A 16,253-nucleotide genomic window follows, 5' to 3' on the forward strand; every position below is an offset into this window, starting at 1 on the left:
TGAAACAGGATACCCTTTTGAAAGAAATAGCCAGCCATAGCATTAAATTCAGTACCATTGTCACTACGGACAGCTTTGACAGTCGTAGAAAATTGTGTTTGTACCATATTTAAGAAATGCATAAATATATCCGTAACTTCCTTTTTATCGACTAATAAATAAATCCAAGTAGCGCGAGAAAAATCGTCAACAATGGTCAAAAAATATGTCGCACCACTAGATGAGGAAATGCGATAAGGGCCCCATAAATCACAATGTATTAAGTCGAAAATTCTAGAAGCACGTTTATCATTCAAAGAGAAACTACTGCGATGCTGTTTAGCAAAATGACACGCATCACAAACCAAGTTTTTATTGGAAATTAAACTAGTAGCAAAAGGAATAGTCTTGACCACTTTATCAAAAGGATGACCCAGTCTTCGATGCCAAAGGTCGAAAGAGCCCTCGGTAGACAGCTGATGAACCGTATGAGGCCGGGCGTGTGCACCAATCCAATAAAGTCCATCCTTGAGCTCACCAGTCCCAATCGTCGTCCTCGTAGAACGGTTCTGAATAAGACAAACATGTTTAGCAAACTCAAATAAAAGATCAGTAGTAGCCGTGAGCTGTGAGACTGATATTAAATTGCAAGTAAGACTTGGTACGAATAAAACGTCTTGCAAAGTTAGGAATTCATTAATATAAACATTTCCTATGATATTGGACTCAACCCGGTGTCCATTCGGGAGACCAACGGGACGAGCATCGATCACACGCGGCTCCTCCAAACAAGACGAATTGCCCGTCACATGATTGGAAGCGCCCGTGTCAAGAATCCAATTGCACATACCACTAAGACGATCAGAGGCAAGCACAGAATTAGTTGAGACTCCGGAAGTTAACAGATTGGCATGAACAATAGAACCAGAGGAAGACGAAACCGCTGCCGAACCCGAGGACTGCACTGTAGAAGCAGATTGTGCAGACCCGTGTCCACCTGAGCCTTGCCCACGACTGGTGCCTGCTCGAAGACGATGGTAATCAGCTAAATTGCGTGGCCTATCGCCCCACCAGTCCGGAAACCGTTGTGTCTTGAAAAAACAATTGCTAACAGCATGACCCCGTGTCTCACAAAAATTGCAGAAAAACCGTCGACGCTCTCCGCTTTCTTTATCATGCAAGGCAACCGTATTTTTAGCGGCAGAGGACACAGCAAAAGCCGAGACCTCGGACACATCAGAAGGAGGCTCCTTGGGAGCACGCAGGCGCTCTTCTTGGAGAACGGCATGATAAGCACGGCTTAGAGAAGGCAATGGATCGAGTTGAAATTGTTGGGACCGAATATTACTATAATGTGTAGCATCGAGACCCATAAAAAATTAATGGAGCCTCTCATTATCAAGACGCTTAACAGCCTTCGGTCCAATTTCGCACTCACATTTGCCGCATTTACAGGCGAATGGAGGTTCATGGACGACAATGGCGTCCCAAAGTGATTTCATCTTTCCATAAAATGTGGTAACATCCATACCCTTTGTTTGTTTGCAATCATGTAACTGAGTTTTGAGATCATGAATAAGCGTACCGTCATTAACATTGAATTGAGCTTCTAATTCGTTCCAAAGAACAGAGGCATCGTCTACATAGGATACCGTATCAAGAATAGAAGAATCGATCGTATTACGAATCCATTGTACCAAGGTACAATGGACAACTTCCCAATTTTCGAGAAGGAAGGGATCAGTCGGCTTCTTTATAGAGCCATCAACGAAACCGAATTTCCGGCGAGATTTTAAGGACATTTTAATAGAGTTTTTCCAATCGTCATAATTACCGCGACGAAGAACAACGTTCGAGATTTTGATGTTGGGGATGCCGTGAGGACCAAGATAATAGGGGCTAGAGAAATCGAGCTTCGGTGGCTCTTTGTGTTCCTCGTTGCCTGGCATTGGTGGATAGGAGAGGATTTTCGTGATGACGGCGGGAGGTTAGAATAGGGTTTTGTGGTGGAGAATTGTATGGTATCAGAGCCTCGTGACCAAAAGGTCACGGGTTCGAATCCCACCCCCTCTATTCTAAAGTGGATAATCAGAACAGGCCAGGGAATCCCGCCTGCACCCACACTTCAAGCCCAAAAAGAAAAAAAGGGCCTTCGTGTGAGGGGGAGTGTTAGAATATAAAACGAATCAAGGAACTTCAACCATCAGCTTAAGCTTTTGGTTGAGATGGTTTCTTGACAAAGAGCGACAAAAGGAGTAAGCGTGAATGACGAGGATCATCATTACGAGTCGAATTAGGTTACGTGAGACGAACAATGGCATCTTCGTCATCATCGTCGATATCGGTAGTGAGATTGATCCATGAACATTGTTGTAAAGAGTTGAAGAATGCAGCGAGACACTTGCGCCTACGTATTTGGCTACTGTGTAAAGTTTTCATGTTGTTAGAGTTATGGATGCATTGTCTTCCATTGTTGATGATTTAGGGAGGTTTGATATAATTTGATTTGAATTGAAACCAATGATAAGAGTCAGCACAGTAGATCGTGATGGTGTTACTGCTGGTGCGTTACGGAGATCAGCTCGAATGACGGCGGCGGTGGTGCTCGAAGGAGAAAATTTCTTCAGCAGTTAACAATTTCTTCAGATTGGCGGTTTTGGTATGTCAATAAATCTTCATTTGTTTTGTTTTAAAATAAAACATATGTGCTCCATCTTTGAACATGACAGTGAAAGGAAAATTGAGGTTAGGAGCTGACAAAGGCCCTGTTCTTTTGGACTTAATTTCAGTTTAGTTCAGCTCTATTAAGTTCAGTTCAGTTCAACTTTATTCAGATCAGATCAATTCAGTTCAGAGTAGTTTATTTCAATATTAATATTATTTTTCTTATTGTATATATTCTTATTGTTATCATTATTATTATATTAATTTATTTACTATTGTTGTTATTTTATTAAAATTTATTTTTAATATTTATTATATTACTATTTACATTTATTATTATACTATTATGATTAATTGCAATATTAAGGTATTAGTATTTATTATTATTATTATTATTATTATTATTATTATTATTAGTACTATTATTATTATTATTATATTGTTATATTATATTTATTATTTTATTAATATATTCATTTTTATTAATATTATTAATAACATATTTATTATTATTATATTAATTAATTATTATATTACATCTGTTATTATTATTATTATTATTATTATTATTATTATTATTATTTATAATATTAATATTATACTTATCATATTTGTTTTTTAGTTATTATTATTAATATATTATATTATTTAATATATTATAATATTATTAATAATATTATTTATATTACTAATATATTATTATTGTTATATTTATTTTTATATTACTATTTTTTTTATATTACTTATTAGATTACTATTATAATATATTGATATTTTAATATTAATAATAATAATGAATAATATTATTATAACATTTATTATTATTATTATTATTATTATTATTATTATTATTATTATTATTATTATTATTATTATTATTATTATTATTATTATTAGTAGTAGTAGTAGTAGTAGTAGTATTATTTGATTCGATTCACTTCACTGCACTCTATTGATTCGAGATCGATTGATTAAATTTCGAACTTCATTAAGTTCGATTTGATTCGATTCAAAACAATTTGATCAAAAAAAACAGGACCAAAGTCTTTAAACAAATATTTAGTGTCAGAAAAGGAGAACAATATTGAAGGCTTCCCATTGTTGTTTATCCATGATAATTGGTTCAATTGGAGCTTGTCTTTTCATGTCGACAGACAAAGTTGCGTTTTGCAGTGACAAAGCAATTGCTAATGTCTCAGCCCCTACTTGAGAATCAATTAGATGGCATTGGTCCTGGTGTTTTAATGATCAACACCTTGGGCCATTTTCAAAGCCTAAATGTTCATTTTGATATTAACAACAACCATGGGACATGATTGCTCTCTTTTGTGCTTGGAATTCCAAGTTTTTTGAGTATTCCCTTCTCATTTTTATGCAAACCAGAGTTATAGATGTACATTATGATGATCTTTACATAATGCATTTTTCGGCATCTTTGTAAGAAATAACCTTTCTTCCCTAACTTTTCGAGCAAGAAAATGACGATGATGAGATTTGTACGGCGTAACTTTTTAGCTTTTTAGGCTATATACAAGTTCATTGGTTGTAAAATCTCCATGGGATAAGAACCTTTAGCTTGGTGGTTGAACATAACGAACGAAATGTTTATGTTGCTGGTATCTTTCAGGAACATCAGTGCAGACTGCAGACAATAAGGGCGAATTTTTATTGTTATTATTTTGAGCAACTCTTGCTGCTACATTTGCACATAGGCCGAATCATCCGGGCCGAAACATTACATAGGGTACCACAAATATCAGGAAAAAAAATTTCAGTTTGGTAGAGTTTTATAAAAATTTCACTTGAGTTTTATAAAAAAATTTCGTACCTTTAATGAATTTTTCAAATTGACCATCTCAACTCATCTTACTTTACGAGTTGATTTAATAGCCCCTAATATGAGATTTGAAATATGGTCTGTTGTTCGTGAATTCTGAAGCAGTAAAGAATTACGAAAGGAATAAGAATGCAGTAACGAAATAAATGCCAGAGATCAGATATACCGACAGAGAGAAGGTAGTGACACGGTACGAAACCGCTGCCTTAAAAACTATTTCTCCGGTGCGACCGTGGTGGCGATCAGCGACGACCGGTAGTCCCCAAGGATTACACTACTGCTGCCTCACAAACACGCCCACTTGAGTTTGTAAGACTTGGAACGGACTTAAAGCTGAACCCAGAAAAATATAGTAGAGAGGAAGATGTTGAGAACAGAAGAGAGAAGAGAGTTTATGTTGTGTGTTGAACTGACAGGAAGACCTCGGTATTTATAGCAGAAGAGAGCCATAAACCGACCCCCTAAAACGCAGCAGTCAATGACTGAAAGTGGGGAGTAAACTTCTCACCCACTAACAGTGTTGACTGACTCATTCAACAGCACATACAAACTCAGCCCAAAAACTCTCAAAACGCAAATGGCCCAAAAAGGTAAAATCGGGCCTTTGGTCCGCCCCGCAGGGGCTCTACCCAAACCCAAACCCGAGCCCGGGCCGGCGCGCGCGCGCGTGTGTGTTGGACCCAAACCCACTGGCCCAACAAACACACACAAAACCCTCCTTGGTCCACACAATTAACCAACCAAGGGAAGGGACAAATATAAACCCCTCAAAGAGGAGTTTCCCCACCGATGTGGGATAGATGCACAACCAGAAAATTGGTTTTTCTCTTGTTTTCAAAGTCATCACTTCCAACAATCCCCCACAGATGGCGAAGAAAAGAACTAAAAGATTTCTGGGTAAAGGAAGGGTTGGATACTTAGGTATCAATATCTTTCGATTTGAATTGATACTTTAGTGAAATGAGGAAACAACTTACTTACAGCTAGAGAATATCTTGCGATTTGAATTCCTAGCCGAGCTTGGTCGATACCCCCACAACACATATCATACCTTCTAATTAAGACCGTCCCGCGATTTCAGAGTGCAACGCGCTCTTTTAGAGCTTCATGCGTTACCTTGGTACTAATAGGGTGACCTCAAGACTTCTCATAGTCTTAGGATCATCACACCTACGTAGGTGGCTCAAGTGCTTCTCAGTAGCACTTCTCACACGAGCCATTAACGACATAAGTCCAACCTGGTGTATAATTCATCAAGTGCGTCTCAAACGCACCACCATAAAGGCTATGAATCATACTACGCCATAGGAATGAAACTTTGGACCTAGTCAATCTCAACCTTGACTTAAGGACCTAAGCCCCATTCCCCTCGACGTATTAACGACTAATCTCTTAGTCAACCCCTTAGTAAAGGGATCAACAAGATTACTTTCGGACTTCACATAGTCCACAGTAATCACTCCATTCTCAAGGAGTTGTTTAACTGCAGCGTGCCTTATTCGCATGTGTCTCTTTTTCGAATTGTAGACACTATTCTTTGCAACGCCAATAGCAGCTTTCGAGTCACACAAAGATGGAGACCGGTGTCACCGTCCTCCCCATACCGGTACATCGCCCAATAGGTTTTTCACCAATCAGCTTCTTGTCCCGCCAACTCAAGAGCTATGAACTCCGACTCCATGGTAGAGCGTGCAATACAAGTCTGTTTAGAAGACTTCCACAATATCGCACCTCCACCCATGGTGAAGACATAACCACTAGTAGAACAAATCTCATCGTTACCTGCAACCCAATTTGCATCACAATATCCTTCTAACACAGCAGGAAATTTACCATAATGCAAACACGGATCAACTGTTCCTCTTAGGTATTTTAGCAAACGACGAAGAGCATTCCAATGTTCATTACTAGGGTTATGTGTATAACGACTTCGATCTACTAACCGCATATGAAATATCCGGTCGAGTACGATTCATAAGAAACATCACACTCCCTATGATTTTAGCATACTCTTCCCGGGAAACATGTTACCCAAGTTTTTACTCAAATGTACACTAGAATCATAGGGTGTTCTAGCAGGCACAACATCAAAGCGATTAAACTTTTTCAACACCTTTTCAACATAATGAGATTGACTCAAAGAAATTCCATTAGAGTTTCGGATAACCTTAACCCCTAGGATAACATCAGCTTCTCCTAAGTCCTTCATCTCAAAGTGTGATGACAAAAATTCTTTGGTTTTAATTATCACATCTAAATTATTACCAAAAATAAGCATGTCATCCACATATAGGCATATAATAACACAATCAGATTCTATCACTTTGGAATAAACACATGAATCAGAATTGTTAATCATAAAGCCATTACTCATCAAAGTAGTGTTGAATTTCTCATACCACTGTTTAGGTGCTTGTTGAGACCATAAAATGACTTGTTCAGTTTACACACTTTATTCTCTTGACCCTTAATCACAAACCCCTTGAGTTGCGACATATAGATCTCTTCCTTTAGCTCACCATTCAAGCGGTTTTAACATCCATCCGATGTATAATAAGGTTATGAATAGCAGCTAAAGCGACAAGAGTTCTTATAGTCGAAATTTTGGTCACAGGAGAATAGGTATCAAAGTAATCAATGCCCTTCTTTTGTGTAAAGCCTCTAACTACAAGTCTAGCTTTGAACCCTTCTATTGTACCGTCAGGTCTCATTTTCTTTTTAAAGATCCATTTACTCGTAATGGGTTTACTACCTTTAGGTAAATCAGTCAACTCCCAAGTCTGATTAGAAACAATAGAATGAAGTTCACTTTTAATAGCATCTTTCCAAAAATTAGCATCAATGGATTTCATTGCCTCACTATAGGTTTTTGGGTCATCCTCTATTAAAAAAGCTGAAACAAACTCATCACTTGCACAAACAGAGTATCCATATTCAGATAAATGTGTTGTAACATAATCACTATAATCCTTTGGACATCTAGGTCTTTTACTCCTCCTAGGTTCAACAAAGATGATCAATAGGAGTGCTACTACAACTAGCATGAGAAGACATATCAACGGATGCAAATGGTAAGGAAGTAGATGAAACAACATTTTTCCGAAAAGGGAAAACATGCTCAAAAAATTCGGCATCTCTAGCCTCAGATATAGAACGGTCACTTAAAGACATAAATCTATAGGCAGATCTATTTTGAGCATAACCTATAAAAACACAATCATAGGTCTTAGGTCCAACGGTAGGTCTCCTAAAGTCAGGTAAACCCACTTTAGCCAAACACCCCCACACTCTAAGGTAACTTAGGTTAGGAGGATAGCCCTTCCAAATCTCGTAGGGTGTCTTGTCAATTTTCTTATGAGGTACACCGTTAAGAATGTGACAAGAGTAAAATTATTGCTTCCCCCACATATCGTCAGACAGGCCAGAACTTAAAAGCATAGCATTCATCATCTCTTTTAAAGTTCTATTTTTACGTTCAGCTACACCATTGGATTGGGGTAAGTAAGGTGGACTAGTCTCATGTATTAAACCATTTGCAGCACAAAAGTCCGCTAAATAACTGGATTTATACTCACCACCTCTATCAGACCTTACCCTTTTAATCTTCCTGTCGAGTTGATTTTCGACCTCATTTTTAAAGTTTATAAACGACTGTTCTGCTTCATCTTTAGTCTTAAGCAAATAAACTCGGGTGTACCTCGAACAGTCATCTATAAAAGTCACATAATAATTCTTGCCACCTCTACTTGCAACATTTTTGAAGTCAGCTAGGTCGGTGTGAATTAACTCAAGAATACTCGTAGTCCTAGTTGTCACAGGTTTACTAGGTTTCTTTGTGAATTTAGCCTCAACACAGCTACCACATTTAGAGAATTCTTGACTCGACAAACTTGGAATTAAACTCATGGTTCTAAGTTTTTTAATGTAGTCGATATTCACATGACCTAATCTACCATGCCAAACATCAATAGACTCAGCGATATAAGCAAAAGTAGATGCAATATTATTAAAAACAGAATCAGTGTTTAGTACAAAAAGACCCCCAGACAGATAACCCTTGCCCACAAATTCCCCATTGCGCGACATTACAACCTTGTCAGCCTCAAAAACAAGTTTCATGCCAGCTTTGTTTAACAAGGCACCAGACACGAGGTTTCGACGCAATGTAGGTACAAATAAAACATTATTAAGGGCAAGTGTTTTCCCCGAGGTGAGTTTGAGAAAGATCTTGCCTTTGCCTGTGATCTTTGCAGCTGAAAAATTACCCATGTAGACGCATTCCCCATCGCCTATCTCCTCGAACTCGACCAAATAACCCCTTATCGCCTGAGAGGTGTCTGGAAGCGCCGATATCAAGACCCATTCAAGAAGATTACCCACCGATTAGCTTCAACAACCACAAGCAAAGCAATGACATCATCAGTCCACAGATTGGCTTCAGCTTGGCATAGATCTTCTTATCGGTACAGACTTTGGTAGGCTTTGTGACCCGGTTTCCCACAAACATAGCAAACCAAGGGACCCTTAGGCTTCTGGATCTTTGCAACCGGCTTGGTGTACTTCCCTGGTCACCTTCTTTCCTTTACCCTTACCCCGACCAACCTTGGCCTTACCCTTACCCTTGAACTTTTCAGTGAAAGCATTTGACGGACCACGGACTTAACCAAATTAGCTTTGACAGCAGCAACAGATGCATTCACAGACTGGTAAACAGCAGGGTTGTCTTTGAGGCGATTTGCCTCTTCGGTCCTCATATGACTGATAAGTTCCATAAGGGACGTGTCTTTCTTTTTGTGTTTTAGCTGATTTCTATACTCGGACCGGGAGGGAGGGAATTTTTCCAACAAGACATTAGCAACAAAAAGGTCGTCTAATTTCATGCCCTCACTAACAATATCAAGACACAAATTTTCATAGACATGAACCCTGTTCCATAATAGACTTCCCATCCACTATCTTAAATTGCAGCCACTTACCCACAACATATTTCTTTTTCCCAGCGTCATCAGCCCCATATTTTTTCAGTAAGGACTCCCAAATGACTTTAGCCGATTTATTATCAGCAAATAAATCGAACAGCGGGTTAATCATGTTATTAAGTATGTGACACCTAGCAGTTTTGTTGTCCTTAACAAATTTAGCAATATCATCTTCATTTGACTTAACTTCCTTAGCCGCAGGAGGGGTAGTCTCAGCATCAGACGGAACAATAGGTTTTGGCGGGTCATTAAATAAAACATAATCAATTTCCAATCGCTCAAAAACATCACAGTTTCGGGACCAACGCTTATAATTCTGACCATCTAATTGCTCAATTTTCGAAATATCAGGTACAATTTTCGAAATCACAGACATGGCTACTGCACTTAATTAAATAGTTTTAAAATTGTTGTTCGTGAATTCTGAAGCAGTAAAGAATTACGAAAGGAATAAGAATGCAGTAACGAAATAAATGCCAGAGATCAGATATACCGACAGAGAGAAGGTAGTGACACGGTACGAAACCGCTGCCTTAAAAACTATTTCTCCGGTGCGACCGTGGTGGCGATCAGCGACGACCGGTAGTCCCCAAGGATTACACTACTGCTGCCTCACAAACACGCCCACTCGAGTTTGTAAGACCTGGAACGGACTTAAAGCTGAACCCAGAAAAATATAGTAGAGAGGAAGATGTTGAGAACAGAAGAGAGAAGAGAGTTTATGTTGTGTGTTGAACTGACAGGAAGACCTCGGTATTTATAGCAGAAGAGAGCCATAAACCTGTTGGAGTTTGTGTCCTCCAGTTAGTGCGGATAACGTCATTGCACATGCACTTGTACGGACAAGTGGGAGCTTGTTGGGGTTGGTGTCCTTAACAGTTAGTGCAAGGACTTATAAACCTCTAAAAGGATCAAAGGGCATACTTTTGGTATTATTATCAGTTGATCCACGTTTATCAATAACGGTTGGCTTGCTAGATAAGTTTGACGTTATTGTCATACAGATGGCGGTGATCAACTGGTCCCTAAAAGTCACACCTATAGGATACGTTTGAGAGATGTGACAAGATGAAAATACAAATCATGTAGATGCCAAATTTGACTAACCAGTTAGTCTGAGTTATTTGACTAATAATTAGTCAAAATGTGATGTTGAGATATTATATTTAATACGGATTAAATATCATGGGCTAAAGGCGAATTAACCAGTTAATTCGTAAAATTAAATATAAGCGTTTTATATTTAATTAATGTATATTGAATATTAATTATACAATATTGTCTTTGTCGGACATGTATTAATACTTCAACTAATCCGTGTTATTAGTCGATGTATTAATAACCGATAACCGATGACAGTTTATAATACAAACCCGTCATATACATTTTAGCATTTGGCGAACTGGACCTCGAGCTAAAAGTAAGAGGAAGTGGAAGCCCACTTCCCATGAGGGCTCTCGGTTTTGGCCGAAACACACAAAAGGAGAGCTCCTCTCCTTTTGTGACCTAGACAATTCATTTTACAGAAAACTAGGGTTTTGGAGATATTTTCTCTCTGAAACCTAGATCTCACATCTCGAAAACCTCACAACAAGTTCTCCCAATATTGCAAGGCAATCGGAGAACACCATCTAGCCAAGGGCATATCTCGGACAAGTCTTGGGTGCAACAATTAGGAGGGAATCTCGTTTGATTTCTGTTCTTTACGCCGCACTATAAAGGACCCGAGGTTAATTCTTGTTCCTTATGGTTTCTCTATTGTATTTATGTTTTATGACGATAATCGCATGCTAAATTTACGTTATAGTCCTAAATTTAGAGGGTCTTATACGGATATTACCCTACAAGTGGTATCAGAGCGAGGCCACGTAAATTTTTCCATGTGTTTTTCATAAAACCGATTTTGAAACGATTGTTTTGTCTCGAATTCCGTGCCATGCATACACGGCTGATTCGGTTTTGTTCTTGTTGAAACCGTGACATGTTTTACACGGTTTTATCATCTTGTTTTCGATTTGTTTTTATGCATATTGTTGTTTTATACGGAGATTACAGCAACATGTCAAGTTTTGTCAATTGTTAAATAGTTTTTGATGCGTTTTTGATCAAAATTGCAATTGATTTTGTTTTGTCAAACTGTTTTCACGAGGGTTTTATGTTTTCCAGAAACTTTTTCCCTCGATCGAGCATGTTTTTAGTCGATCGAATGGTTTTTCTGACATGTTTTTACTCGATCGAGTCCCTTTGTACTCGATCGACACGCTTTTAAAACCCCCCACCGCTCGATCGAGAAGTCCTCGTACTCGATCGAGCGATGTATTTGATATAAGTCCTCGATCGACTACACGTTTTGTCGATCGAGTACTTCCTGATTAGCACACCTCTCGATCGACTTGCGATTGATCGATCGAGTTTTTTCGCCCCTCGATCGAGCACTGTGTCCCCTGGATCGAGGGATTTATGTTTTGACAGCTTTGAAAATTTATTCTTTTTGCTTTAAATTTTCTTTTGGCTACAAAATGTACTTTATACGGATATTGTACACTCGCTATGATTGTGAAACGGTTCACACACGTACCATTAAGTTATTTTAAAGCGTATTTAAAGTAACGGATTGTAATGGATTAAAATTAAATGATAGAAGCGGTTTTATCACATGAATTTTAATCATTAAAAGGTGGTTTGGATAAATTTAACATAATTACGGAATTATGTCACGAATGAATTTGTTTTTAGTTGATGCATTTATTTATCGTTTTGTTGAATGCCTTGAATGCCTTTTATTACGTATTTATTTATTTTGCAAACGGTTGTAACTTAGTGTGGCCTTAGTAGAACGTGTTACCGTAATGATGGAACACGGTCTTGGTTGTATTTTGAGATCTCGCATCTCCGTTTTGGATTTTTCACTTGTAATTACAGTTTTTATTAGAATGTAATTAGGTTTATATTTTGTAATTTTAATTGTAATTTTTGAGAAGACCAAAGACGGAGACCAGATGCTCACTCCCGCTACCTGGATAAAGATGGAACAACAAGACAAGCTTCTTGGGTCCAACGGTGGATTCCAAAGTTGTATTTTGTTCTTTTTATTAGGATAGGCCACACTAGGAAATTTTATTTACGTATTGCATTCAATTATTTATTTTTTTCGTAACGATAGTATGCATCATATTCCGCCTAAAAACCAAACCACCTAATAATTGCATGAAAACTGACACATATAGAGGTCACGAGTTAGTTTTCTTTGACATTCGTATGTCACACGTTTATAAGCCATCACCCAAATTAATTCATTCACGCAGACGCTAGTTATTCGTTCACTTAATATGAATTATAATTTAGTTGATGGGATCTTCCTCGTATAAACAAAAATTGAGAACGGTCTTTATAGGTCAAACTCCAATGAGTCCCTTCTTCGTCGGTAGGCATAATATGACCCCTTCTACGTCGGGTAAGTTGGAACCGATTGACCTATTTTATCTCAACACTATGGTCACTCGTACGATCTGTGATGTGGTGGACTATAGATAGGATTTACGGAAATCTATCGACCAAGAGTTCTTAGGGAAGAATTAGCTAAACAGTTGGCTTATCAATTTACGTAAATTGAGTCTTGGGATCACTTGTATCATTCTTGAGGGAGATCAATTATGCAAGTGCGAGAGTCTACATGTTTAAAATGAATTTTAAAATAGACTTAAATCACCTCGATGAGTTGCTTATTTCGTTTTGTTTTTCTTCCTTTTTTGATGTAGAACACGAACATTTAAAGCGCTAATAACATAATGGCTGGCCGTGAGGACGACCCAATGCCAAGTGTCACATTGGACCGTGAGTCCCGGCCGGATCTTCATGGATCGGATGAATCGGTCTACTCGATCGAAGAATGATGGATCAAACTTCACGGATCGGGAGGCGGCATTACGGAATCCGCCATTTTGATGGGAAGCTCAAATATCGATTGAGCCCATCCCACCAAACCCAGGCCCCACGGTGAAATTAACGAAATCGACAAGTACAACGATTTCGCCATGGAAGCGGGTGCGGTAAAGAACGTACTTATTTTTGCAATGGAATCCAATTTGCGTAAACGCTTCATAGCTCAAAGTGCAAACAAGATTTTCACTACACTCACTAGGGAATTCTCAAAAGCACCGAGAATCGTGACCTATGAGCTTACCACTCGCTTCTTTGATGCGAGACTCGAGAAAGGGCCAACCAGTTAGCCCACACATTCTCAAAGCATGATTGAGAATGTCGAGAAGTCGGAGACCTTTGATTGTAAGATCGGCGAGAACATTGTTATTGACCGCATACTTCACTCACTCCACGATGGTTATTCGCAATTTAGAGCGAATTACTATATGAATGATTTGAAGAAAACTCCCCATGAATTGCACTCCCTCCTCGTACGGGACCGAGAAGGACATGAAGTTCGGTGGGAGCATGAAACAGGATGTTCTCGTTGTGTCAAACAAGGGCAAGGGTAAGGGCAAAGTTCAGCCAGGCCTAGCAGTAGGCAAACCGAAGTTTAAGAAGTCGGGATCAGGTAAGAGTGGGCCTGGTGAGGCAAGTAACTTATCAGGCGCGACAAAGAGCAAGACCGAAAACATGGAATGCCATCATTGCCACAAGACTGGGCATTGGAGGCGTACATGTCCTGTTTATCATGAGGACATAAAAGCAGGTCGCGTTAAACCGGTTGGTATGTCTTCTCCTTCTACTTTTATTCATATGATTGAGATTAACCACGCAAGTTACGGAACTTGGGTACTTGATCCTGGTTGTGGTTCTCATCTGTGTAATCATGTGCAGGGCCTCCGAAATCTCAAGCCTCTCGTAAAGGGTGAGGTTGACCTGCGTGTCGGGAATGGAGCAAGAGTGGCTGCCGTCTCGAGGGGAACATATGTGATCCAGCTTCCTAGCGGATTTGAGTTATCATTATATGATTGCTATTATGTACCAGTCTTTGAAAAACATTATTTCAGTTTCGCACTTGACAAAATTGGTTTTTCATTTGTAATTGAGAATAATACTTGCATTTTCTCATTACACGATATGATTTACTGACAAGCGGTCTCCATGAACGGAATTTATGTTTTAGATCGGACCACGGAAATATTACACGTAATGAATAAAAAGTTAAAGGTTGGTGACAAAGATCAAACGTATCTATGGCATTGCCGTATGGGACACATTAATGAGAAACGCGTAAAAGACTCATCAAACATGGAGCTATCTCGGCCTTTGATTTTCAATCATTTGGCACGTGTGAATCATGTCTCATCGGTAAGATGACTCGGATTTCCTTCAAAGGTGTTGGAATGCGCGCTGCTGACCTATTAGGGCTCATACACACGGATGTATGTGGACCTATGTCAATCACCGCACGAGAAGGCTATAGGTATTTCATCACTTTCACGGACGATTTAAGTAGATATGGCTATGTCTACTTAATGAAGCACAAAAGTGAATCCTTTGAGAAATTCAAGGAATACCAGAATAGGGTACAGAACCTATTAGGTAGGAAGATTAAAACACTGCGTTCGGATCGTGGTGGCGAGTATCTTTCTCACGAGTTTGATCAACACCTAAAGGACTGTGGGATTGCCCTACAGTTAACTCCACCTGGAACACCTCAGTTGAATGGTGTGTCCGAACGGAGAAATCGAACACTACTTGATATGGTTCGATCCATGATGAGTCACACGGTTTTACCTGATTCATTATGGGGTTATGCTCTTTTGTGTCACCGCTCTAATACTTAACCGAAGTCCGTCTAAAGCTGTTGACAAGACTCCATATGAACTATGGAAGGGAACGGTCCCTAACTTGTCCTTTATACGGGTTTGGGGCTGCGAGGCTTATGTCAAGTAGAGACACGAGGATAAGCTCGGCCCGCGATCGGTCAAGACATACTTTATAGGTTATCCTAAAGGAACGCTTGGTCATTACTTCTATTCGCCAACCGAACAACGTGTCTTTGTTGCGGCGGTCGACATTCTTAGAGAAGGAATTTCTCGAGAATGCAAAGAGTGATAGAACCTTCGACTGTCGGAGATTCCGAGAACCAAACACCGAGCAACCATTGGAGGAACTGTTCCTTCAATCCCATTGCGGTGAATATTCCGAGGAACCTAGGAGGTCGGGAAGAGTCTCTATTCCTCCAGACAGATACATTGGTATGGTCGAGGAACATGACATAGATGACGTTCTACTCTTAACGAGTAGTGAACCCGCAACCTATAAAGGTGCCATGACTAGTTCTGACTCAAAGCTATGGCTTGAGGCCATGCAATCCGAGATGGACTCCATGTATGAGAACAAAGTGTGGGATCTTGTTGACTTACCTGCTAAGGTTCGTCCCCTTCAATGCAAATGGCTTTACAAGATAAAGCATTCTGTGGAAGGTCAACAAGATATCTACAAAGCACGACTAGTTGCTAAAGGTTTCACCCAAGTGCCAGGTTTGCACTACGATGAGATTTTTGCACCCGTAGTCATGCTGCGTTCCATTCGGATTATCTTAGCGATTGCCGCTTTTCATGACTATGAAATTTGGCAAATGGATGTGAAAACCGCCTTCTTAAACGGCTTTTTGGAGGAAGAGTTGTACATGGTACAACCCGAAGGTTTCATCGATCCACAACATCCTAAGAAAGTATGCAAACTTAAGCGTTCCATTTATGGACTTAAGCAAGCATCTCGGAGTTGGAATCATTGCTTCGACCAAGTGATTAAAGAAAATGGATTTACTCGATCTGTCGAGGAACCATGTCTATATATCAAGT

The 16,253-nt window shown here is 39.2% G+C and overlaps 1 protein-coding gene across 1 annotated transcript; it reads right to left on the bottom strand.

Moving 5' to 3' along the window:
• Positions 1 to 1,358: 1,358 nt before the first annotated feature.
• On the bottom strand, positions 1,359 to 1,928 carry LOC141629020 (uncharacterized). Its single transcript, XM_074442094.1, has one exon. It carries the CDS (start codon positions 1,926 to 1,928, stop codon positions 1,359 to 1,361), a length of 570 nt encoding a protein of 189 aa, XP_074298195.1.
• Between the last annotated feature and the right edge of the window lie 14,325 nt (positions 1,929 to 16,253).

The sequence above is a fragment of the Silene latifolia genome, chromosome Y (genome assembly GCF_048544455.1).
Source record: "Silene latifolia isolate original U9 population chromosome Y, ASM4854445v1, whole genome shotgun sequence".
NCBI lineage: Eukaryota > Viridiplantae > Streptophyta > Magnoliopsida > Caryophyllales > Caryophyllaceae > Silene > Silene latifolia.